Source organism: Gallinula chloropus, assembly GCF_964237585.1.
Source record: "Gallinula chloropus genome assembly, chromosome: 1".
NCBI classification, from domain to species: Eukaryota; Metazoa; Chordata; class Aves; order Gruiformes; family Rallidae; genus Gallinula; species Gallinula chloropus.
This window is the reverse complement of record NC_140085.1, coordinates 106921967-106948739: the sequence shown is the minus strand read 5'-3', so window position 1 is coordinate 106948739 and position 26773 is coordinate 106921967. Positions and strand designations below refer to the sequence as shown.

Here is a 26773-nt window from a genome sequence, read left to right as displayed (position 1 = left end):
CTTCTTTTGAGTAGAGCCAAGCCCAGGAGTTGTGGCTTGGTTTCATCAATTATTAGCGTATCAGTAGAGATATGAGGTAGATTCTTTAAGTCACGGCTAAAAGAGAACTGATGCATGTGTGTGGTTTTGATATCTCAGTTTTACTTATGTTGTGGAATACATCAACTTGGGTAGCATGTGGTCTGGTTGTTTTTTAATGGAAAGTGGAAGGATGTTTGCAGAATTTAAACTTTCACTGCTGACTTTACCCAATAAGTGTGCCTGATAATGCCAAAATCTTGATGAGAATTTTGGAATACAGCTTGGCCTGGTGTGAACTGTTGGGGGATGGCACCCAAACAAAACCCCAACCAAATAAAATCAATCAGATTTTAAAAGTAAACTCTTACTTTACATTGGAGACCTGCAGTTGATTCCAGCTTTGGTTAATGCCACCACCACTGCAAATACCTAATCAGGTTTTAAGAGTTGGCGCTTGAGCATATCATCAATTTGGGCAAATTTTAGAGGCAGATTCCAGTTTCACAATGCTTTTGAAAGGTAGCTGTGCCCTGCTTGAGATTGTGAAATGCCTGTTCCCCATCTCCACCCCCTGTCCTTCTGTTGTCTTGCTTTACCATAGTAAAGAAAAGAGGAAGTTGGGGTGTTGCATAACTTCTGTAAGTAAATAGATCTTCTGTGCAGATACTGGAGGCAGCCGGAGCTCAACCACTGCTGTAGCTACCAGATTCTTCCTAATGCTGAAGGCAGTTGTGTAATGGACTGAGACTGCTGCGAAACCTCCAGAGGGAATTATTTTGTCTACTGTGTTGGTTAACTTCCCCTGAAAAAGAAAAGTGTTGCTGATACTTTGTTGGGGTGATGGGGGAGGGTTTTGCAAGGTCTGGGGAAATAAGCACTGCCAGTTACTTTTCCTAAGCAATGGACAAAGCATCTGTAGCTGCAGAGTTGGATTGAATGATTGAAATGGAGCCACTAATAAAAAAGTGATCAGTCTACTTGAGGGGGCGAGTGTGGTGAGATAAGAAAGTGGAAAGCTGCAATTACAAGTTTTTATGTGCTTTTAAGATGTTCTCAAATAGAAAGAATTGGGACCTGGTTTTGGTGCTAGCACAATTGCATATTGCGCTTGTAGTAAATGATCTAGACTACACAAGAATATTAATCATCTTTGTCTAATCCAGTCTCCTGAAGCCATTAATAAAACCTGGGGCTTGTTAAAAGTTCCAAACACCATTTTCTTTTCTTTGGATCTTTGCTTCTAAAGCATCAGCCATAGGTGGCACTGACTAGTAGTGGTTACGAGGTACTTCCCCTCCTCACAAAGGTACATGTTTTGTAAAGCTAGTGGCAGCTACTTGATCTATTTGATCTGGCAAAGAATACCTCTGGGCAGGTATCTGCAAGTCCTACAAACAAATAAGTACAGGAGTTATTTAGTGGGTTTCCTTGATTTGTAAACTTCCAGCTTCTGAAGCTGGAATTCGGATTTGTGAGAACTCACCAAGAAAAATGTTAATATTGGTTATTAAGAGATCAATATTCTTTCTATGCTTTTTGGCCCTGTTTAAACAGGAGGCAAATTTGCTTCTGCAGGCACAGTTCTAGTTATGGGTACAACATGCAGAGGATGCTCAGTGGGGCATGGTGTAAATCAGGCTTCCAGAGACTGAGTATCACAGAGCAGTTCAGCACATGCATAAAAAAGCCACTTGCCTCAATTCGCTTGGTACTGCAGCTTCAGTCACCTTTGCTTGGCAGCTCTGCCTCTAGCATGGTCTGCTGGGCTTTGGCTTATACGCTGCTGTAGGTGTGTGTGGATACACACCCTTGCTTTCCCGTCCGTGGTGTGCGCAGTCCAGTGCTGCGAGTGCACTGCAGCTGAATTAGATGGGTAACAACCAGATCCTGTCAGCTTTCTAAAACAAGGAAATACAAACAGACCAGTCTGGAAGGGAAGCGCTTCGATATGTGTATAATGTTTATACATACTTTGCTATGAAAGTCCTTGCTTTAAGAATAAAAGGGACTTTTATTGTTCTTGGTTAGGAAACAGATTGAAACTGGGCAGTGGATCAGAAAAAACACTGCTCTGAAACTATCTGCTTTTGCTGTGCAGTGGTCCTTCCAGCGTCAGTCAACTAAATCATGTTTGCCCAACTCATTAGGACTGTTTCAGCATGTCACATCTCTGAGAAATAGGAAGAGTTGGTGGAATTATGGTTTTTCATCCTAATGCCATCGTTCATCTTTTCAGTTCAGTACTGACACAGTTTGGTGTTTTTTTTTTTTCTTGGGAGAGAACGTTGTTTCCACAGGTATAGTGGAAAACTGGTATTGACTCTACTGATGCACATCTCCCCTAAGGGTAGTGGCCATGCCAGTGACTTTCTTGTATTTTGGAAGACAAAGACACTTACCAGGGTGTGCAAATCCTATTCCTTTAGTGGTCCCCGTTGTATTGTCAAGTTTAGTATACTCAATTGTTGTTATATTTCACCAGTGGGGAAAAGATGCATTTCAGTACCCCGAACAATAGACCACCCACAAACTATACAGACAGTGTATCTTGCAATTAAAGGGCCAAACTGAGACTTAGAAAATCAATCTTCCTTTGCTGTGGATATGGACTTCATTTGACTGTGGGCAGGTTGCTTCATCTTCCCCGGTGCTCGCTGTTCCTCGTGTGTAAAGTGGGGATACCCCAAAGGGCTGCTGTGGTGTGTTCATTGATATTTGTAAAGTGCTCTGTTTTGTTCAAAGACAGAGTAACTTTTTTTTCTTGCGACTTTTGTCAGTGCCCAGTAGGCTCTGGCATGGCTTAGACCTGCACAGTGCATGTAATGAGAGGTCCTGGTGAACAACGGAGGAGTGAAATTACTATGATCAGTCTGTAAAGAGCAGCAGCCATCTAACATCAGATATTTAGATGTCAGATTGAAATAGGTCTTTGGTAACTGAAATGCCTCTTACTTGTCATTAGTTTGCTTGTGGGTGGGTTTTTTTATGACCTCACATTATGTATAAGTAATACAGAATTTTGTAGTTCATTCAAGTCTGAAATAGTTTGGGATTTTCTTTGCTGGATTCACGTAGTGGAGAGATAGTCTATGAAAATCCCTAGTATAGTTAGGAATGTTGTCTCCTGTCTGACGCTTGGTGGTGACTTGACATAAAGACTTTTAATTATGGAGGTTTTAAATGGTGGCTGCATGTTGCATCAAAGAAAAACAGGATGCTCGGTCAACTTCAGACACTTTCTTCTTCTGAGCTTTTCTACCTGTGATGATCATTTTAACAAAGAAAATAATTTCATGGAAGGATAGTTCAGATGCATGTTTCCTGTAATTTGCAAGTGTGGACTCCTGTACATAGTTCCAGCTGCCAGAGCACAGTCAATGGAGGAAAACGTCTCTTGATAAGAATTCCTTGCTCCTAAGAGCGTTTCTTCTGTTCTCTGTGGTTTATGAGGTCGCTGTGTCAAAGGTTTTTGTAGCATTCAGCTAGTCATGATGGAGTGCAAACCAATTTGAAATTAAAAAGTGCTCAATGAGCTTTAGTATGCAAAAATTAAACTCATAATCAAATTTGTCAATTGAACAAAGAGAAAGGTTTAACAAGGGGGTTTTAGTGGCATTACTTAGGGCAGCAAAGATTTTGCTTGCATATCCCTGTGGAATAGTCTGGGGTTTTTGGATATGCATTAGGAAGACTGTCAGAAATACTATTGCCTTTCTCATGATTGATATCTGTGAGGAACATGGCTCATGCTTGCTCTTGGAAAACATCCAGTTGCTGTGAAGTAAGGTAGTAAAAGGTGAATACAAGAATTCATGGAAAAGTCGAGAAAGGTGCTTCCAATAACATGTTGTATTCAGATGTATTACCATAAAGGAGGCTGTTGTTATTCCATGTTCTGTAGTCTTATCAGGCAGCTTACAAAAACAATTTACATTCAGCACACATTTCGCTTCTCTCACATAGAAGTGAATTACAGGAATAGTTTAGTCTATTAATTTTCATTTTGGAATCTTCCCCACCACCCCACAGGGTAAGCAGAGCTTTTGGTCTGAATGATGATGGATAGGGAGTAACTTAGTGATTTTTCTCCTTCCCTCCCTTCTGCCTCTTTCTCAACAATAGATGTAGAGTCAAGATGTTTTAGGTCTTTCAGCCCTCCCCATTATTTTGATTGTGATCTTGACCTATGGAATAAAGTAGCCCCTGAAGATTTTTGACTTCCCATCCATGTGAATTGTTTATTACAGTTCAGTGGGAATACTTCCTACAGTGGTTGAGAAATGCAGCTGATATTTTAGGAACCACACTACCTATAATGTTACCCTCTGGCTTTCTATCTTAATGAATTGGGTTGCTTTTATTCTTTTACAGTGTGCAGTATTCTACATCATCTTGTTTCTGCTCTTCTTTTCCTTACTCTTTCAGATTTCATGCTTATGAGGCAGTGTCCAGGCAGCTTGGATAGCCCCACTGTCTTCAACTGCCATTGATGTTTCTCTTCCTTACACCTACTTTTTTTCCCTACAACCCTTCCTTTCTGCTCAGTTTGCAAGCACTTTGGGGGTGCAGTCTGAATTTACAGGAATATAAAATATTTTACAATAGTAATGGTGCCATGCAGCATTTCCCAGCAGATGTCAAGCACAGACAGAGTTGCTTTCATGAACCTGGCAGAACATAAAAAGGCACATAGACTTTGCATCCCAGGAGGTTATTCTTGGTAAGCCAAACTGTTCCACCTTCAGAAGTGCTACAAACAAGCTCTGGGTTACGTGGTTTAGCAGAGAGATACTGAAGATACTTTGGAAAGAAGGATTCTATGCCTAAGTTTTATTTGCAATAGAACTGAAATCAGATTTGAAACCCAGTAAATCAAATATCTGTGATTTGAGGAGTAAGAGGAGAAATTACGTTCAAAAAAAAAAAAAAAAAAGTGGAGAACTTGCAGAATTAAGCCTGCTGTTTGGGCTCAGAAGGTTGTTCCATTAAGGCAGCTGAGAAACAGAAAGCATCCTTTGTTTCACAGGAAAAAGGTTTGGGTTTATGTTTAACCAGTCCCTGGGACAGGTACTTTCTCTGCCTCTGCCTTCCTCAAAAGTTTCCTTGTTCATGTCATGTTTGGCACACCATTTGCTGTCATGATTAAAAATAAATAAATAAACATCATTGCTCTGAAAGTAAGTTTTCCTAGGAGCAGCATTTCCTTTCCTATTCTGGTCTTTCTTCCATCTTTGCCCTCTGAAGGGAAAATAGATTGTGTTGAGGTAGGGATCTTGTCATTGTACCAGCCAGGGGAGGAAAGGAGCTTTCAATGGACTCCTTTAATGGCAGCAGCTCCAGAGAAGGGGAACCCTTTCATGCTGCATCTTCACCCTTGTTGATTGTGTCTTAGCCCTTCTGTACCCTTTTCTCCATATCGTTAACCTTTGTGTTCTGTTCATCTTGTAGTGTTTGCCACTCTCTCCTTCCCCTCCAATTGTACATAGTAAAAGAAATGTATCAAGTGAAACCTGCAACAGGCACATGCATTGTTGTTCTGCAGAAACAATGAATGTGTTTTTTCTTTTGCAAGAGGAAAGGAAAACAGACTTGTTCTGGCAGTCAGTGTTACTCCAGGGCTTCATTTAATTGTTTTCCTGCTGACCCTGTATTAAGCACGTACTCAGCGTCTCACAGGTGCCAGTATATTTATTTTATACTTCATATAGTCTGTGATGAGGGAAGGGGAACAAACGTTACAGTGTGAGTCTGTGAGGACAGGCAAGCAACGTGCGTCATTTGTATTTTGGTTCGTGGCTTTGCAAGAGGTGTTTTGGTGGATTTGGATTAATTTTTTGCTGTAGTGATTTGCTGTTAGAGGAGAGGAAGAAATAGCCTCCAGAGTGTCGATGATCTTCGCCTGGGGAGTAATGTAGAAGCCTAATGGCATTTCCTGTGTGAGAGGTGCCCGAGTATTACAGTAAAAATGAGTGTTTGTGGAAACAGAAGGGTAAGGAAGGGAGGGCACAATAAGTGGTTAGGTGATGTGGGTAGAAATGAAAGAGTGATTAATGTCTGTAGAACTCAGATGGGAAATTTTAAACTTAATCTAGGGCAAGAGAAAAACAATTGAAACCTCGAAGTAGAGGGTTATATGGTCAGAGTGTCTCGAGGGGGAGGATTACGATAGCAGCTGGGTTTCGTGCAGTGCGCAAGGGTTGTTGGATGTCGGTAACATTACCGAAGTGTGGGTACCTGAAGTAGGGACCTGAGAAAAGACTAGAAGAGGCTAACTTGAGGATAATGGGCAAGAAAAGTAAGGTTTTAGAAAAGCAGAATGCCAAGTCAAGGGTGTGTTGTATGGTGGCTTTTTCTCCTTCTTTGTAATTTTTTTTTAAAAGTCAACATAGGTAAATGTTTAGCAGGAGTGTCAGAATAAAGACAAGTCTCCCGATGACTACTTTTTTGACAGCAGATGTATTAACTAGGCAAGGATACCTATGCCCTCTGTTACATTTCCTACCTTGCTCAGCTCAGTTTTACTTGTCAAGCTCTGATACTGTCACAAACTGGCCACAAGTATAATCAACTTCAGGGAAAAAATCTGGCTTAGTCTGTTTATACCTTGTTCAGAAGTAAGACAGGCTCCTTTTTGTGACCTAATACTGAATGACTTTTCTGTTACAGTAGAAATAAAGTTGTTTTCCAAAACAAGTTTCTACAACCTGATTATAATGTATTTATTTTTGGCAGGGCAGAGTGAAAACCAGATTCACAAAGATCCAGAGTTGACGCTTGAAAGGTATGAGCTTCTGACCCTGAACTTGGGAGGAAGTTTATTAACCTGTATTTTTCTCTCATCCCTGGCCTCTCTCTAACCCTTATCTAATTCACACTAGCTTTGGTCCTTATCGCTTTTGAAAATTCTGAGTCAGAGGGTGCTTTATTTCACATCCCCAGATAGTCTTTGATCTCTCCCCTGAGATCCCTAACTAGGGTGCCAAGCTAACAATCTGCTAAGTTTCCAGGGAAGCCGGAAACGTGATCACCTGCCCACCAGAACTTCTGGCCTTCTCGCAACAGATAGATTTTAAATTGTATGCTTTTTAGAGCTTTGAAAAGAGTGGGTTCAGGGTTTGGGTATATTTCTTTTTTCTTTTCTGTTTTCCCTTTGCCCTTGTTGCCCTGTTTGGTTTGTACCTCCTTGTCCAGTATGCTCCACTTCTGCATTAACTTGGTAATTGTGAGTTGTCTTGTGGTTCCATAAGACTTTGCAGGTACGTATGAGCCTGAACTGCTGGTGAATGAAGTCATGTTAACGTAGTCCTTAGTGGTTCTTTTGGTACCATTCACTGGTGAAATTTTGCAGTGGGGGCTGAATGAAAGCCACCTTCTTCAGCTTTATGACAGGCTTTGTATAAAGGCTCTAAAAAAGAGAAGAAATTAACAAAAAAAAAGGTACAGTTTAGTAAGAATACAGGCAGTCAATGAAACTTACCTTCAGGTCATTGAGAATGCCTTACAATGTATTGATGCAGAAAACGCTGGAGTTACTTATTGATGGTATATTGAGCTGGGAAATTACTCTTCCAGCTACATCAAGGAAAGATGGCTTCATATAACACAAAGGACATGGGTTGTGACCTGTCAGCCATACTCAGATCTCTACCATGGCAGATTAAGCTGGAAATAATACTTAGGCTGATCAGCTGAGTCAATAGAGTTGTGGTTATGGATAATAACTATTAGATAATAACTTTATACTATGTGATACGTAGTTTAAGCTACTTTGTTGGAGTTTCATGTGTTCATTTGCTAGACGCACGACTCTTAGGTCTTACGTTTTATGACAGTTTCCTCCTCTATATTTTTGTAATTTGACATCAAGTGGATGGATTAAAGCTGTAATTACAACTCCTGAGATATTTCTGTGAGTTCTGCTCCCCCTTCCCCCCCCACCCCCCCCAAGCTGAGACAGGCTTTACAGAGGGAAATACACCACCTACCTCCCACTGCCTTTCATTGTTACCAGTAGCAGCCTTTGTTGGATGATGAATTAGTATCTGACTCGTAGCATGTAAGAAAACAGATCACCTGCTATGGTTGGTGTGTGTCGAACAAATTGAGGAACGTTAGAATAACTGCTCTTGCACATCTTGTTTAGAAAGCAAATCACTTGCTGTGCCCTGTTTGTGTGCATAGTCTTGCTGTTGTTTTGTTGTCCTATTAAAATCCATAGATCTACTCATATTAATAAAAATAGGTAAAAAGAAAATGCAAAGTTAAAGAAGTGACTATTAAACTAGTCAAGAAAATAATGTTTTAACGTTTAAAAAAACTTTTGTATTTGACGTTTCACACATGTAAATCTAACCACAGACAATAGGGGATTGGGTTGGGTTTTTTTAACTAAATCAAGATACCTTTAGACATTGTGTACTGGCAGCCATCCAGTGCTTCAAGATAGTCTGTTGTTGTGGCCTGCTTGACTACTGAATTGATCAGAAGTGCTCCCTTTGTGCTAGCTGTCATACTCGTTTTTGTTGCTATATTGCCTAGTCATTTCTTGCAGCTTGCCATTGCCCCCTTTTCAGAGACAGCACCCTTGAAATGGTTTCTGTTAGGCTTTCTGTGCCGAAAGCTGGGGCTCTGCCTGTTTGAGCTCCTCAAAGAGGAATGGCGTAGAGCTGGGCTTTGGATATTTTCTCCATGGTGGCACAGTAAGAAAGAGACCAAAACCCCCTCTGCTTGCCAACAGCTCCCTGCCACATCCCCACCACTTGGATCCAGAATTTAAAAGTAGAACTGTCCCCTCCTCCTGCAGCTTATGTGTATAAAGAGTGTGTACTTGGATTTAACAGAGAGAAAAAAAACCCCACACCATACAGCACCACAAAAAACCCAGCCCAACTTCCTGCTAACTTGTTTTATTAAAGGTTTAGTTACAATGATTAAAGTTTTGGGGTTTTTTATAGTGTAAGCATGAGAGAAGACATAACATGGTACTGAATCAACAGTTACTCACTGTAATACAGCACCATTAAAGTAAAAGCTTTTTCATGCATTAGTAAACTTAATCTGTAGAACTTCAAATATACTTGCTTCTGTGTTTGAAGTGCTGAGTAACTATATTGCTAATAAACTGATGTGTTTCCTATAATGTTTGGGGTTGTGAAGTGTCTTACATGCACGTTTTCATGTGTGTTTGGTAAGTTGCCAATTCGTTTGCAGATGTTGAATGAACTTGTTGTTTTTTTCAATCTTGAACCCTAATTATTTCCTGATACTATTTATTTACTTCCCAACACTTCAGTGCAGTAAGAAGCTTTCCCAGCTTTTCACAAAGTAGAAAGGATAGAAATTCCACTTGGAAAACAAACCAAAACCAAACACACCAAAACCCTAAACCTCTCTTCTCCCATTTCACTGAAAGGGTTTAGGAAAGGAGGGAATAAAGCACAATTGTATTGCCCCGAGGTCTACAACTTAACTCAATTTGTAAACCAGTGACTGTTTTAAGATCTGGTGAATTGCTATCAGGACTGAAAATACCTACACAGTTGTGCTGGGAAGCTCACAGCCCAGGCTTCAGGAGTGATTTGTAGCTGGCTTTAGTAGCTCAGGCCATATGAGAGCTTAAAAGGGTGACAGTCTAATTCTTATGAAGGATGTTTTCAAGAAGGAGGCATCTTTTTATGCTTGCCTTTTTAATTTTTTTTTGTCTTTTTCGTTTAAGGCCTTTTCATTGGTAGCTGAGCCAACCCAATTACACAGATGGAGTGCTGAAAATATAATACCTCTATGAAAACTAAATGGAGAAAAAGCAGTAAATGAATGTTGAAATACAGCTGAAAGAAGATTGGGGGGATGGGGGATGATGGCATGAAAATTTTACTGACGATGTCTGGGATGCCCATGTACAAGTGAGTTACACAGGTCACCCCAGATGGGTTCCAAAAAGCTTTATACCGACACACAGGGTCCTATTTATAGATGTAGCTCTCTGTCTAAATATAAACTGCTCCCAGTCATGTCTAGACTAACATCAGAGCTGTGCTGGTGTTGAAAGTTGGGGTTCAGAAGTAAGAATGCAAGCCACACTGCTCTTTAAATTACTACTTATAATAAGGAGAATCTGAACTTCGTGGCAGCAGTACACCTTTGAATGTCATATGACCCTGTGACCCCCAAGGCACCTCTTCTTCCTCTTGCTTAAGTGTCAGAAGGTACGTCTGGTGGACGTGACCTGTAAGCTAAATATCCTTCAGCATGTGTTTAAAGCTTTGAGAATGTATTGGTGGGTGGATGGATGGATAGATCAGTAAATGACTTTCATTGCTAACTATTTTCAGCAGCTGAGTTTTAATGAGTCGTTCAACTGTTGCTTCTCTGTTTAATCTGCTGACTTACTCAGCGTTCAGCATTAAAGCAGCTTTCTAGGAGGTAAATGTTGTCCTGATTACGAAGAGGTTGGTTTGATTGTGTTTTGCACAGACCTTGTTTTAAGAGTTCTTTTTTTTTTTTTTAAATTGAGAAATACATGTTGTGCACACAGATAATTAGGACAGATCAGCAAGTGTGGTGCTTGGAAAGTGCACATATACTTGCTATATTGAGATAGAAACTCAGACCGCGTGAAGTTACAGAGGTTCTGATTCTCTAGCTGTGGTCCTGCTGTCATATCCTGTATTTGTGAGTGGGCTCTCCTTTTGGATTTGTAATTTAATACGTATCAGCACATAGCTGAATAGGGTGAAAAGGGTGGCAGAAAGCAGTGTGCTTCCACTTCCTTTTGATTTAACATAAGAGTTCTTCATCAGTTTACTTGATATGCTGCCTGACATCTCCTGTTAAAATAAATAAGCAGAGGGCAGCTGCTCTTAAAGGCAGGGAATACTTAAAACATGTACCAGTGTGAAGAAAATGTAGTGGTATTTCTGGTAAGTGTACTAAAAAAAAATATATCCAGGAGCTTTGATCAAATGCCAGCTCTTACATCAGTCCTCTTTGTAATCTTTCTTGCTGATCTGTGACCTTGACCTTGTGTGTGTGTTTGTATGTCAAATCTATTTTAAGGATGGACAAACTAAGTTCAGTTTAATAGGATTTAGACTCCAGCTTCACAGGATGCCTTAGTAAAATAGAAAAATTAAAATATTTGAATCAATTATTCAGTCATCCTTTCAGATTTCAAAGGGGTTCTAGAGAATACACTGATAATTCTTACTTTTTTATTTTTAATTCCATTTAGAATATGTTTCTTAAAAAGGCAGCTTTGTCTCACCCATGAACTCTTCTCAATTCAGCACAAATGCTCTACCTGGAGCTGGGGTTTCCTGTAGGGGAATCTCACTGGTGGCAAGGCTCTTCTCACTTTCATTTGGTGTAGCTCCGGTTTGGCACTGGAAGGAAGAGTCCCTGTTCTTTGACCTTCCTCGTGCTGCTTTAGTAGTCAGAGTTACCACAGGCACAGCTGTGAAGCAAGTACTTGGCAGTATCTTTGGGGTTTCTTTTGGTGGCAATGAGGTCCTCAGGCCGACTTGCCTTGTAGGAGCTTTCTGTGGGAATGTTTGTGTCGGTGTAGGGTGATACATCAGGGCAAGGCTACGCATTTTGGCACAGCTTTACACTTAAACCAGACAAAAACTCTTTTGGAACCATGTGTTTGTATACACAAAAATGTGCAACTTCTGAAATAGTTTGTGTATTACTGGCGTTGTTTTCCATGGTGACAGAGATGGCCTTTTTCTCTTGAGATCAAGTTGGCGCTCGCCAGCAGCCAGTTAGACCCTGATGCGCTGGCCCTGCGTGCGTTCAGCAGGGCTCTTGAGCACAGGCTTAATTTTAGACACATGCTAACATGGCAGTCGGGTTGTTCCTGTAACTGACACTTTGGGCATATGGCTTTATAAAGGCTTAGTGACGTGGTTGGTTTGACAGGCGCCATGAAAGATGGTCCTAAATTAGCTAATCCTTACATGTAAGTATGGAGTAATAGATTTATTTTTAATAGGCCTTTTATTTTTGGGGTAGTGTTGTTAGATTAGGAAATAACACGCTTTCTTCAGAAATCAATCACACGTCTGCATCGCATTGTTTTGTTTTATACGGTTTTTAAATGGGTCTGAGCACCTGTTGCAACTTCCCTGACATTAATGGAACAAGCGGTAACAATAAATAGTCTCTTATTTCTATTATGCAGCGCTCGTGAAAGACACATATAAACTGTATTAGTAAGAGCTCTTTTCCACAACTTAGTGACAGCATATTATCTTTCTTCATAAAATGCTTGTCACTTTTATCTACAAAAAATTTGAGCAATTGCTTCAAAGTGTGTGTCCTTATGCTGGGGGGTAGTTAAACACCCTTGCCAACCATCCACTGTTCCTACCATGGCTTTGTGGCAGTGAATAGCTTTCATTGTTATTTAGCTAAGCAGGTATTTTAATTGTTCTGATTTGTCTCATGGCAAAAGTTGAGTTTCAGCCCTATTCCTAGTGTTTGAGGGTATTATTAAGTAACCAATCATCTCTGTATAAATCTTCAAAGGTTTTTAGTATTTTACTTAGGGATTTATGTTACTAAAGTTTGAAGATTAATTATGGCACAGTGGTAAGGTGAGCACTTTCTACACCTCTTTTGTAGGATGTTGTTAGCATCTTCTCACAGGGTTTCACTAAAGTTGGTTCTTGGGTCCTATCTTTAATTCAGCTTAGTTTTATTGCTGCTTTGGAGAGGAAAAAATAAAAAATCCCTATTTTATATTATAGCTAAACTAGTAGAGACTTTCTAATGCAGATTTTTCCTTTCCCACTTAATTGAAATTGTGAGCCATTTCTGTGTCCACAGCCTTTAGAAACTTCATCTACAATAAGCATAAACCTCCCATCACAATAGAAACTCTATTGTCCTTTCTCTCACTGAAAAAAAACCCTTGTAAATCATCTGTGTCTTTAACATGGATATATGGGAGTTTTTAGCAGCATATAATTAAACACTGCGACTGTGACCCTACAGTTTACCTTGCTATGGAATTAGTCTGTATTTGTGTTTGGTTAGCTGAAGCCTAAGCTGTTAAAAAGCCTAGATAGCGGCTCTTGTTCCTAACTAAGTATGAAATGCTTTGTCCCAGGTGGAATACAGCTACTACTGTCAGTAAGAGCTGCGCGTTACTACTTAGTGCTTTGTTGCAGTGTGGCCTCTGTGAAACCCACTCTTGGCTATAAAAGCATAAAGTGACTTGCCATATGACAGATCACTGAAAGAAGGGCAGTTATTCCAACAAATGCAAGAAATGCGCAGTTTTACTGTAGTGCTTTGGATAAGTGCCTGCACCTTCACATCCCCTCCCGCAAGCGGAAGGTCAGAGCTGTGTGGAAATGCATTATCTGCGTGCATTGATCGTAACTCAAAAGCATGATTATCCAGAAGAGGACATTGATTTCTTCTCTGCATATTAATCAAGCTTCATTCTTGGGGAGCTGACGTAGAGTCAAACGCATAATAAGTGATTTGTTTTTGTAGGTGTTGGAGGGAATGGGAATCTGGTTGTTAGTTTCCTTTGAATTTATTATTTGTAGGCAAGTGGCTTACAGTGATCAGGAAGGTGCATCCTTTGTCTGGTCTGTTTAATATAGCAGTACATTATTCACCCTTCTATCCTGAAAACAGATCTCTCTATTTTTGTGCCTGTTTACTCTTGTTTTCTTGAATAAGAAGACTCAACTAACTAGAAGTCTCTCTGCTTGCTGTACTTCTAAGTTTTAACCAACACAGTACCTAAGTCAGTTAAGAATTAGTGATACATGCTACTTAGGGATACCAGCCCTCACTGGAGTTGGGGAATAGGGCAGGATGTAACTTTTCTGCCTTATTTAGTGTCTGCCTTTTTTGTCTTCAATAGAAGAAGACCACTGAACAGTGACTCTTGGGGCAGTTTCATATGTCAGATGCTTCATGGGTGGCACCTGCAGGCTGGAACATCTGTTCCTCTTCATAGTACAACTGGCAAAGAGTTGGCAGAGAGTGTGTTCCTGAGCTCATGTCTGAGTGTTAGCAGATCCCGATCCAGGAATGAACTCGAAGATGCCCTTTTCAGTGCCGCTACAGAACTACAAATAGTGCTGGAGGAACAGTTCTCTGTACGAACAACTGCATGTGCGTGGGTCTGTGCTGAGGCATCAAGTGAAATTTCTGTCAACTACTCTGTTACAGGGTAAATCATAAGGGTGAAGTCTTCCACATCTAGGAGTGATTATTTCTATGATGCTCAGATCTTTCACTTGTTAGAATAATTTAAAGTAGGCTGAGATTAGCTCTTGTTTGAAGAGTGCCAAAAGCATGGAAAGTGGCCACACATGTAATCCGTCTCTGAATTTAGCAGAACTTCTTAGTGAGAGGTTTTGACATGCGGGCCAGACTTGGATTAAGCTGTGTACAGTGCTTGAGTGTACTTGTAAACCTTGATTGCTGCTACTAAGGCTTTCGCAAACTCGTCTTACAGGGCACTTGTGTCCGTCCCACATTTCCTCCTCCTCATCTGCTTCCTTGAGCAGTTTTGGGGGTGTGTTTGTTTTTTGAGGCGGTGTTGGATCGAGGCATTTTTTGGTGTTTGGATGTGGGTTTTTTTTTGTTTTTTCTTTTTTTTTCCTTCCCCTCCTTATTGTTACTTTTGCAAACTAAGCTTCAAAACCATGAATCGCAGGTAACTTAAGCAGTAATGTCTGCCAGCATCCTTGTGTAAAGCTGTGCCCTGCTCTCTGGGAGAGGTAGCTGCGATGGGTTGAGTGCCAGCCTTGGACAAGTCATGGCAGAGCGGTGTCGCGTGGAAATTCTCTGCTTCTTGGGGCAGGCTAATCTCCGCGGGTCCCTTGCCGCCAAGCTGGGCTTACTGTGGCACTTGAGCTGTCTTGGCTCCCTGCCACATGCATCAGTCTGTAGAGCAGCCATGTCTCTTTCTCCAAGCGCTGGTGCTCTTGGGTTGCCGTCATCCGTGCTTGTACTATCCCCTCTCCAGGGGGGTACAGAGCCGTTCATCAGAGCTAGGTGGGTGTTAGTTTTCAGTGTGCTTCCCCAGGGTTGGGTAACAGCTGCAATGCAGCCAGCGCTGCTCAGGCTATTGGTCTTTTCACATGAAAACCCTTTGGTGCTGAGTGTGAGGCCTGCTGACTGCTGTGCCTCTCCTTGCATGGGTGCAAAGGCGCACAGCCTGCCTTGCCGCCTTCCCGAAAGGCTATCTGCATAAATATGAAAATCTCTCTGACATTTCCACACCTCATTTAAGCAGACAGTGGAAATATTATATTCCCTCCTTGATATATATTATGTATCATCCCAAAGCTCCTCGTTGCCGTGAGGTGGTATTGCATGGTCTGGATGAGTCACAGATTCCTGGACTGTGGCAAATCCCATGTGAAATTTGAGGAGCAGAGGGACACTGAGATGAGGTATCCTACATATTTCAGTGGGAATATGTGGGAACAGGCTTCCTTGTATGCATCTGGGGCCACAATTATAGGCAGCAGTAATTAGCATTTACATTTTAGCTGTCTCTTAAAAGCCCAAGTAAATCTAAACAGACTACACCCAGCACTGTTGGGTGTTTTTTTTCCCCACCTGTTTGTTGGTTCGCTAGTATTTCAATCTACTGGTCTGTCAAGCCTTAACTCTCACAGGAAAACCTGTTAGTTCCATCTGCTGTGCTATTGGTTCCGTGCTTGCGTCAACTTTGTTACGTAGGACTTCTCAGGTACGTAGGGGTTTGTGTGCTTTTGTAAAATGGTAGACTTTGCATCTCTGCGGGCTATTGCGTCAACCGTTACGGAATCAGTTTTCTTCAGTCTTTCTCATAAACTTACCATTGAAGCGGCTAAAATCATCGGCAGGTTTGATTGGGCTGGCTTGGGTTTGTTCCCCTCCACGCACCTTCTTGCCCACCAGTACTGACAAAACCCAAGCCCTTTCTGTTGTCTGAAGCTCCTCTTCGTAGTGAAGTCAGGAGGGTGTTTGGCAGCACACGGCTTCACAAAAACAAGGAGGGGGGGAAAAAGGCTTTTGCGCTTCGTGTCCTTGCGCAGGATGTAGCCACGAGGCCGTGGCTAATACCCGGAGGGGATGTTTCCGAGAGCCAACACTGCTGCCCTGTGCTGCAGGAGAGAGCAGGACCACGCCAGCCCAGAGGGAACCTTCCTGCCCGGGATGGGGGACGCCAACTCCCTGGCGGGGTCAGAGCTTGGGGAGCCCCTCCTGAAATCCTGGCAGCAGCCGGGGCTCCTGCTGCTGGTACTGCTGCTGCAACCTGATTCCCTGGGTGCCCTCTCCTGACCCAGCTGTCTCAAAAGTGACAGGCTATCCTTTCCATGTTTAGAATGTCTTCTGGAGTCAGTCAGTAGGCCTAACCAAGGAGTGAGTACTGTGCCAAGCTCCTGCGAAGAAGCCTATTTTTGCTTTCCCAAAGTGCTGTCCTACGACTGTAGGAGAGGAGCATGATTACTTTTATTTTTAAATGAATTGATTAGGGAATAAATAAATAAATAAAGGCGTGTTGATTCCCAAGTTCTTTTGAGTGCAGCCAGGGAAGAACTTTATCGCTGAGATTTGCTCCACCAGATATCTGATCGCTTTTGCTTTTTCTAAATCACATTTGCAAAGGGAACCTTGGAAATGTCTTGACAGCCTGAAGCAAAACTGTGAAGAGGTCTCAGCTGCTCCATTCATCTCAATAGATTTCTAACATAAAGCAGGGATTTGGCAGAGCACTTAAATACTTGATTCTCTTAAAGCACACGCTTAAGTGCCGTTGAAGTACCTGCATGTTTTTGCAGCTCTCTGGATTTTGGTACCCTGGGTTGTTGAATCCTGCCTGCTTCGCTGCTTCTAACCTTAGCAAAGAGAGTCAACTCAAGTGTTTATACCACCACTCTCTGAATGCATCCTTCCTGCCGGCTGAAATCAAAGAAGCACAAATTGAGCTTAATAGCAAAATAATTATGGGACAGCTAGTCTCATTTCCACATTCACTTAAGTTCACTGCAAGATTCTGCTGCAATTTCCAGTGCCTCTAGGAATTTTTGTGGAGACCTTAATTTCATTGTGCTCTGCAGCGTTTCATGGCAGACAGCTATAAAGATGGGGAATCATTTAAAATCCTATGGTTTAGGTACTTACTCGGTTCTATTCCTGGAGCTGTTGAGCAACACACAGCCTTTAATACATTTATCCTCAATTATCTTTCTGAAGTTTCATCTGTTATTACTCCATCTGGGAAAACAGGGTACAGAAAAGTAAAACCAGAAGTCAGACAGCCTGTCTGCAGCACAGCAAGTAATTGGACCCCTGGATCCCAAGCTGCCGCTGTAATCACTGTACTGCATTCCTCAAATCTGTAATAATTAAAATGACTGTCTGAGCCATTGGTTGATGTGGTGGGTTTGTAGCCTTTACGGTTGGGAATATGAGAAGGGGAAGGAAGTGAGCTAGTGAGAGACTTCATCTCTGCCAGTTGTGTCTACACTGTCAGAACACTGAATTTATTAAATAACTAAAGATTTTAGTTTCACAGACCAGTTTGATTCTGGATCTACAAATTTAATGTTTTGACTCATCTCAACTTAAAAATGGAACATAAAATTACTACAGGAATTCACTAGTCATTAAAGAACTCTGAAATACAGTTAATAAAAATGTTTTATCTGTGTGTGTGTATATATATATACACACCCCAATATATATAGATGTGTATATACGTATATATGTCTATATATATATATACACACACACATCTCAACCTCTGTTAATCATTTGAACAATGTGCATGAGTTTGCATTATCTCTTTTTTAATAGTGTTCATGTTGCCAGTTGTCTAAAAGGATGCCTTAATAGTTTCTATAAGATTTTTTCGTAAGATCTTGAAGTAGGAGTACAGAAGAGGAGACCTTGATAATACAGTTTTATGAGTTATGCCCCTCGGATTGTGTAGGCCTCCTACTCAACTATTGCTGGTCTCCTGTTGTTAATTTATGGTGGTGCTGTGTTCCATTTGGCAAAGAGATTTAACTAGAAATACTAGTCTGGGACATTAGGAAAAGTTCTTATGGATGTTCTTTTGCTAGTTTAAATTGTGAACTTTTTAAAATTTCTTAAATGGCCGCAGGTAAATACCTGTTGGGTTAATTAGGAGGCTGCTGGTTGTTGAGAGTCTCCAGTTAGGTTTTACAGTTGAGGCATTTAAAAATAAATACAGAAGCAAAAAGCCATTGGCTCAGACGTAGTGGTGGGTTGGCCTATGAGAAGATGTGTTCTCAAATACTTTTTTGCTGCAATGATATTTTACAGTAAGCAAAGGATTTTAAAACTTATCTGTCGTTCCTTTCAAACCTTCGAGACAGCTTTGTATATCTGTAGCTTGCAGACAAAGAACAACTCCAACAACTGTGAAAGTAGAATTAATATTCTGGATATACGGAGCTCGGAGTACATTTTAATACTCTCTTACCTTCCTGGTTTGGCCCATGGTTTCTTCCCTCAGCGCACTGCGGAAGGCAGTGGGACCGCTTTTCCGTGGTGTGCTCTGCGTGGGGAGTGTCTCCCCAGGTTACAGCGGTTCTGCCACCGTTTCAGTTCTGTCTGGGTACATAGGGCTTAATGAGCCAAAGTGGGTGCATGTTCCCAGAGGCTCTGCAAAGCAAGTGTTCTCTTGATCTTTTAGGATATGGGAATGGGGGAGATGGTAGTTGAAGCAACAACAAAGAGTGCTCGTGCAGTAGTTACGCGGTCAGGGAAGCACATTGATGTTATCCATTTCTTTTTGTCACAATAGATAGAATTTTTAGGTGTAGAGATTCATAGATATTACCTCCCCGATGAAGAGAGGCTGAGACAGCTGGGCCTGTTCAGCCTAGAGAAGAGAAGGCTATGGGGGGACCTCATTGCAGCCTTCCAGTACCTGAAGAGAGCTTATAAACAGGAGGGGAATCAACTTTTGAAAGGATAGACAATGGCAGGACGAGGGGGAATGGATTAAAGCTGAAGGAGGGAAGGTTTAGATTAGATACTAGGGGGAAGCTTTTTACAGAGAGGGTGGTAAGGTGCTGGAACAGGCTGCCCAGAGAGGTGGATGCCCCATCCCTGGAGGTGTTCAGGGCCAGGTCAGACAGGTCCTGGGCAACCTTGTATATATCCAGGCCTGGAGGTTGGTGGCCCTGCACGTGGCAGAGGGGTTGGAACTCTTTGATCTGTGTGGTCCCTTCCAACCCTGACCATTCTATGATTCTGTGTTATTAGAGGTTGATGCTAGAGGCTAATTGCAGCGAGTTTGCTTCAGGCCTTACTGGGAAATAAAAGATGCATTGCTAGATGGCTTTTTCTTTCTTTTCCTTCTGCTTTGTTTCTTTGCGTTAGTTTTGTGGGGTTTCTTTTGGTTTGTGTTTTTTCTTTCCTTGGCTCTGGTACTTGAACATGACGGGTGCTGTTTCGTTTAAAAAGGGAAAAAAAGGATTTTCAGTTCTTGACAGATCATCATATTTGTGTTTATTGTACATTAGGTCACATAAAGTTTTATGACACAGTAATACCTGTTGCAGCATTAGATCAGAACAGTCTCTCTAGAAGGATCGCTGATGTCCCATTCTTTACGTGTAAAGTGCTTTTCAGATTTTGTTGGCTTTAATGAAGGCTCCTTTGCATCAACCCAGTTTCTGTAAAATTACCAATGCTTCCTTCTCACTAAGTAATGTAAAAAAAAAAAGTGGCAAAACGCTTCTTAGAGTAATTATTGTACATAAACTGTGCTGGCTCAGTTGTCATATCCTGCAACAGGCTTTTTGAGGACTCGGGGGATTTGCATAAATGCATTGTCTTTTTTTAATTACCCAGAGCTGTAATAAGTAAAGTTTTACTGAATATTGGCTTAATGGTGCATTTGCTTGCGGTTTTATCACTTTTAAAAGTGACCTACGAGGTTTGCTTCTATCAAATAGTAAGAAATCTTGACAAAATTTCGATTTTATTCTCTGAAGCAGAAAACAGGGTATCAAGTGCGACTTGCTCCTTCTTAAGAGCAGCATGCTCTCAGCTTTATTCCCTTCTGAAATACAAAATGTGGCTGCAGATAAAGTTTCTTTTGGGGAAGTTAGAAAACTATTTTCCAGATAAAGTACATTCCCAAAAACTCAAGGAAGTAACTCCAGCTGAATTGATGTTGTGGTTGCTGGATGTTTGATGTATTCATTGGAAACCTTGATTATTTTTTTCAAGGACTCGTTTTTTATTTTAGTCTCTTTTGGGTTGAAACTCTGCAAATAGTCTACCCAGAGGTGCACAGGATTTTGAAGGAACAGTAAGATGATCACTGGTTTGGTTTTTTTTAATTAGATGAATCCACACTTAAGTTGTAGTTGTACATTTGAATGAACCACCTGTCTTCCACAAGTAATTATGTAAATGCTGGTTAGTGTAGGGGTGTATTTCTTAGAGCAGTAATAAGACCCCAGCAGTAGCTACTGACTTTTCATTGGTGTTTTGATGCATGGGTCTTCACATTCAGGTTACAGAGCGTTGCTGCTATTTTAATTCTTTTTCTTTTTTTTTTTTTCCTTTTTCTTTTTTTCCTAGCACGGGGGGGATATATGGGCTTTTAACAATTATGGCTGTTTAGTTGTTCTCATTCTTTACTTTTTTCAGATCTGATATTTTTCTGACTTCTTGTTGCCTGTAGGTTTTGAATGAAAAAAATAGCCTCTGGGAAATCAATCATAAAATATTAATTCCCTTGAAGGAGGAAAGGATTTTGTCTGCGTGCATCCTTTTTAAACTTGTAAATACAAGTTTTCAATACGCTTTTAGACTGTGAAAGCAAGTTGCAGAGTTAGATATGTGGAAAGACAGTTATCTTTGCTCATGTTGAATATTTATGCAGTTTAGAACCGAAGGGGTGAGTAGGCTTGTGTGCTGTGGACATGTCACTGTGCAGCTGTGGTCTCACTCTGTCCTGTTCATGCTGTTGCTGACCAGTAACATAACTAAAACTGAAGAGAAGCATCTTGCATAAGCACGGTTATAGCAATTTTTAAAACAGCTCTTTAAAGCATGCTGCCTCATCCAAGAAAGGATTCAGTAGAGATGTTCTACACTCTTTGAAAATAACAAGATTTCAAAGAATACGTGCAGGTTTTTTTGCTGTTACATGTTTAATACATGGGAAGAATGTAAAGGTAGAAATCCTCCAGAGAAGGGAGGATTTTGATGCCAAGATTTATATCAGAAGCACAAATGCCCTTTTTACCATTCCCAATCACACAATTCTTCTAATGACTTGTAGGGAGTGGCAGGAACAAGTTTCCTCCCTGTTGTGTCTATCATACTAGATTTTACGTTACTAGAAAGCCCTGGACCAATCAAGTGACAACTTAGTCTCTACTTTGAGCAGTATCATTTTTCCTGCCAAACAAAAATGCTACCTGTTCTGTTATTTGAAAACATATTCAACATGAAGCTAAATGTTGACTTCAGGCAAGTCTTTTCTCATTAATCCTCCTGCAGAGTCATAGTCTGCATGTCCTTTATATTTACATAATAAGAACAAAGGTTGATGCAGCTTTGAAGGAAAATCCAGTGTAGGGGGGCTGTGGAACATATGTGTAGTGATTTAGGATTTTCCATACATGTCTGCTATTCCATGTTTTGAGGTGTAGGATAGAGAGGTTGAATGAACGTTTGTGGTTGTTAAGCTTAATTTTTCAATAAAATTTTCTGTGCAAGAATTGTTTTCACACAGTTTTTTTAGTTTCCATGTACTTTGTCCATTACTTGATTTTTAATTTCTTCTGGAACACAGTTATTGCTTATATATCCTGAATCTCTAAGAAAATGTTTTTTGTTTTGTTTGCCTGGTTTTGTTGGTTTTTTTAAAAAAGAAAGTCTTATGCAATTAGATATTATCCTGAATTTTTTTTTCTGTCTTGTGTTATAGGAATTTTATATGCTTGGTGGAGATGGAAAAAGATGAAAAACAAGCTGGCTTCCTGGAGAAAGAAGGCGGCAAATACTTGATGGAACTTTGTTACTGTGGAACCATGTTTTGAGTGCTCTTCCTTGACATCTTTCATAAATATTGTAGATATCAGCGGATTGATATGATTGGAAACCTGGCTGGTCAAACAGTATCCGTTGGAAGAATCCTGCTTGGAATATGACATTTTTGTATTGTTTCTGAAAGTCTGTGAGAAAACACTATAGAGACCTACCTGTTATTTTTTGACTGCATGTCAATTCAGCTACAGCAAAACCAGCCTTTGAAGTGAACAGAACCAGAGCCCCTTCAGAAACTTATATTGAACATGACTCATGGAGAAGAGCTTGGCTCTGAGATGCACCAGGATTCTGTTGTTCTAACTTACTTAGAGGGATTACTAATGCATCAAGCGGCAGGAGGCTCAGGTACTGCAGTTGACAAAAAGTCTGCTGGGCATAGTGGAGAGGATCAGAACTTTAAGATTTCTGGAAATATATTTCCCAGCTGTCAAAGTAATGGTCCAGTTCTTAACACAAATACATATCGGGGGTCTGGCATGCTGCACCTCAAAAAAGCGAGACTGTTGCAGTCTTCTGAAGACTGGAATGCAGCAAAGAGAAGGCGGCTGTCCGATTCCATTGTGGATTTAGATGGGAAAAAGGAAGCTTTGTTAGCTGGCATGGTTGAAAATGTGCCTAAAGGCAAACAGGATAGCACATTACTTGCCTCTCTGCTTCAGTCATTCAGCTCTAGGCTGCAGAGTGTTGCTCTGTCACAGCAGATTAGGCAGAGCCTTAAGGAGCAAGGGTATTCCCTTAGCCACGATTCTCTCCAAGTGGAGAAGGATTTAAGGTGCTATGGTGTTGCATCCAGTCACCTGAAGACTCTACTGAAGAAGAGCAAAGCGAAAGATCAGAAGCTGGACAACAGCCTCCCCGACATAACAAAGAACCTGCCCAAGGAGAGGTTCATAGAATCTCCTCATGCTGTGCAGAGCGGACCCAAAGTGATCAACGAGCCGCTGTCGTGTGCTGCGAGATTGCAGGCGGTGGCGAGCATGGTAGAGAAACGATCCAGTCCAGCGGCTTCGCCGAAGCCCAGCGTAGCGTGCAGCCAGCTAGCTTTGCTCCTTTCAAGTGAAGCTCACTTGCAGCAGTACTCCAGGGAACACGCTTTAAAAGCACAAAATGCAAATCAGATAGCAAGTGAGAGACTTGCCGCCATGGCCAGGTTACAGGAGAGTGCTCAGAAGGACATGGGCCAGTTCGGCTTAGGGAAAGGAATTACAAGCCATCTCAACGGTCAGACAGGATCATCAACCAAAACCGCATCGAGCAAAAGCAATATGGCACCGTTTCAGAGTGCGGTGGGAGTCATGCATTCGCCTCCCAAAACGGCGGGATACAAAAGTGCTGTGGAAAGGCGTAACCTGAAAACCGCTCCCAGCAACAGCTTGCTCTTGCACCTCCTGAAAAGCCAGAATACCACCAAACACGTGAAAGGGCACGAACAGAGCGAGAGAGCCAGCATTTTTGAAGACAGCAGCACACCAACGACGATCGATGAGTATTCAGACAACAATCCTAGCTTTACGGAAGATGACAGCAGTGACGATGAGAGCTCCCATTCTAACTGTCTTCCTATAGACCTTTCCTTTAAACAGAGGGCAGATAAGCCAGACGTGGGTCCACCTGCATCGCTAGACAACCTGACTCAGTCCTTGCTTCATAACTGGGATCCAAAAGCTTCCAGTCCGGAGAACAAGGAAGACAAAGACACTCCGAAAGCTTCTAAGCTGAATCCTCATCAGAAAGTAACACTACTTCAGCTCTTACTCGGGCATAAGAGCGAAGAAAAGGTGGACAAGAGTAACGACCCTCAGGGACCACACAGTGCAGCTGATGTGGCAAAATTCACTGTACAGACTGGTAAAAGGACTCCTGTTACTGACAGTCCCGGTGCAAATCGAATGACTCCGCTAAGCACTCCGCCTCTGCTGGCTTCTATGAAAGCAGACTCTCCTATCAATCTCTCGCACCAGTCCTTAGCCATCAAGCGTAGCTCCCCACCGTATGCCTGCAGCATCCAGCCGGACAGGCTGGTGAATCCCGCATCTAAACATCTGATAGACCTTTCTAAGAGCAAAGAGATCCAAGGAGCCAAGCTGAGCAGGAACGATAGTCCCCAGAACTCTTCGGCTTTCAGTGCCAGCAAGCTGTTGCAGAACCTCGCTCAGTGCGGCATGCAGACGTCCATGTCGAGCGAAGAACAAAGAGCGAGCAAACAGCTGCTGGCAGGGAACGCAGATAAACCTGTAGGCCTGATGGATAGACTGAGCAGCCCTCTGCTTACGAATAAATTGAGTGCACATGAAGAAAATAACAAAATATTCGGCTGTCAGCCTGCACCCACTGAACAAGGACTTCCAGGGTCGGAAATAGAAAATCTCCTTGAGAGGCGCACTGTCCTTCAGCTGCTTCTGGGAACTCCCAGTAAAGGTAAAAGTGAGAAGAAAGAGAGGATGCTTTTAAGAGATGAAAGTTCTCAAGAACAGACAGATAAGGCTTTGAATGAGCAAATATTGACGGTGAAAATAAAAACTGAGCCATCTGAAGAATCAAATGTTCCTTATAATTCAAATGCACAACAAGTAATTGAGTGCAAGGGTAACAAATTTCAAGGATTTGTTCATTCGATGCAGAGAAACACAGCTGCTTCTCCAGCATCTGAGGAGTTGAAGTCTGAGCCTCTTTCACCTCAAGATTTCTCTTTTTCCAAAAATGGCCTGCTAAGTAGGTTGCTGAGACAGAATCAAGATGGTTACCCTGCAGATGAGCTGGACAGAAGTCACCGAAACAGTGAGCTGACACACCTCGAATCAAAGAGTCTTTGCACAGTACCGAAGAAGAGGAAGCTTCACACAGAGCCTTTGGAAAGCCCGTTAAAGAAGATGAAAAGTAACGTGTCTGATGCTGTAAACAATCACCCTTCTCCTACAGAGGCACTGTACGGGCCTTTGCTTAACCAGCAAGAACTGAAATTCAGCAGAGGCGATGCTGAATTTAAATACGCTGTAAGTCACGGTTCGAGTAACGAAAGCGAAAATAGGAGTTGGTCTAGAGACAGTAAAGGCTTTAATGTGTTGAAACAGCTGCTTCTCTCGGAAAACTGTGAGAGAGATCTGTCACAACATAGGAATAACATACTAACGGAGGGCAAGAAAAAAGGAAACAAAGCCAGTGCGACAATTAATAAACCTGAATTCAGCATTTCTTCAGTAAGTGCGTTAATGGCAAGCCCTGGGCAACAGAACAATTGTGTAGATCATAGAACATTTCAGTATCCTGTAGCGGTAAAAAGTCCTGCCAGTTCCCCCTTCCCTGAACACTTGGGGAGTACAGTGTCTAGACTCGAGTCCGACCAGTTTAGCATGTGTCCCATGCCCAGTGAGAAGGGGCCCATCAGATGGGTCATCACAGGTATGGACAAGAATGACTATGAAAAAGACTCCCCAAGACTGACCAAAACCAATCCAATATTGTACTACATGTTACAGAAAGGCAGCAACTCTGTTGGCGGCCAAGAAGCACATGACAAAGAGATCTGGAATGAACCTTCATTTACTGATAGCTCAAACCACGTTACAATCAAAGAGGAGTTCACATCTGATGCAGAGCTTAAAACTCCTTTTAGTAACTTAAGAAGCCCTTACAGCAGCCATATGGGGAGTAAGACCTCTCACCAACATGGTGTGAATGGAGAAGTGCATGGACTTCTGGAAAAAGTGCTAACAATCAAAAAAGAACCAGAATAAACTCCAGCCTCCTCAGTGAGTTTACAATCAGTGGTTTTGAATCTTTGTTTAAAAAAAAAAGGAAAAAAAAAGAAAAAAAAAAAAGAGTACGAACTTGACTACTGTATAAATCGAGCATGATTTTAGAAAAGCATGGTCTAATTGAAACATGTTTTCATTTGATAAACTTTTTATTTTTCTGGTGATGTTATTTAAAATACATGTAGATAAAATTTGCTTTACAGTAGATTGTCACAAGGAAACTAGAAAGGTGGTAATTTGTACAAGACATTTCTGTATGTATCAGATTAAGTTATGAGTACTCTTTGATCAGAGTCTTACTTGGATCTGCAAGTTTTTGGTATAGCATAAAGTGTGAGCGTACAGCCTAGGTGGTGGTAATGCTGCGTTTCCCTCTCTCCCTGTAAAATAATCCTTTTTTCTTTTTTTTTTTTTAGAAGCCTGAGCATAGAGACAGTGTACTTTTTTTTTAATGTTTAATATGTTTTGTGAAATTCTAAGAATTAACTTTAAAGAAATGGAGCAGTCCGTCCAAGGTATTAGCTTGTCACATTGGAAAACCTGTGTCAGTGTTAATAATTGAAACGCACTGAAATGTACTTTTTAGTGCTTCCAAAATTTTTAAATCTTGTTTGTGGTCCTGCCAGAATAGTGGTGTAAAATCTATTTTTTTCCCTGCCCCACTCTCAACAACTGCCTTCCTCAGAATCCTTCACCATAGTTATGAGTTAGTAGCTACAATTAAGAGATTTTTCTAGGGTTTCATACAAAAGGCAGAGTTTCACAGGCTGTGCGAGAACTGCACCAGCCTTTTTGTCAGCACATCCTGTCACTTCCCTCCCCCCCCCCGAAAAGGGAAAAGTGGAAATGCCTCTTGGAGTAGTATGATTAAGAAAGCTTAGTGTATACATTTGGTGAGGAAAGCAGTGGGAAGCCTGTGAAGAGGGTGA

The 26773-nt window shown here is 41.5% G+C and overlaps 1 protein-coding gene and 1 long non-coding RNA gene across 2 annotated transcripts in view; both read left to right on the top strand.

Annotated features, from left to right (window-relative positions):
* Nucleotides 1–21999, top strand: part of LOC311196076 — a 61319-nt gene extending 39320 nt beyond the window's left edge. Inside the window, exons 2-3 of the long non-coding RNA XR_014617553.1 lie at nucleotides 6754–6802; nucleotides 21968–21999. This is a non-coding gene — a long non-coding RNA (uncharacterized lncRNA). The remainder of the gene's footprint in view (nucleotides 1–6753; nucleotides 6803–21967) is intronic.
* A 335-nt stretch (nucleotides 22000–22334) lies between these two features.
* Nucleotides 22335–26534, top strand: NRIP1 (nuclear receptor interacting protein 1; the record flags this gene model as incomplete). The annotated part of the gene is made up of 1 exon (XM_084263268.1): nucleotides 22335–26534. One exon carries the CDS (start codon nucleotides 22335–22337, stop codon nucleotides 25821–25823), a length of 3489 nt encoding a protein of 1162 aa, XP_084119394.1. The 3' UTR covers nucleotides 25824–26534.
* Nucleotides 26535–26773: the final 239 nt, after the last annotated feature.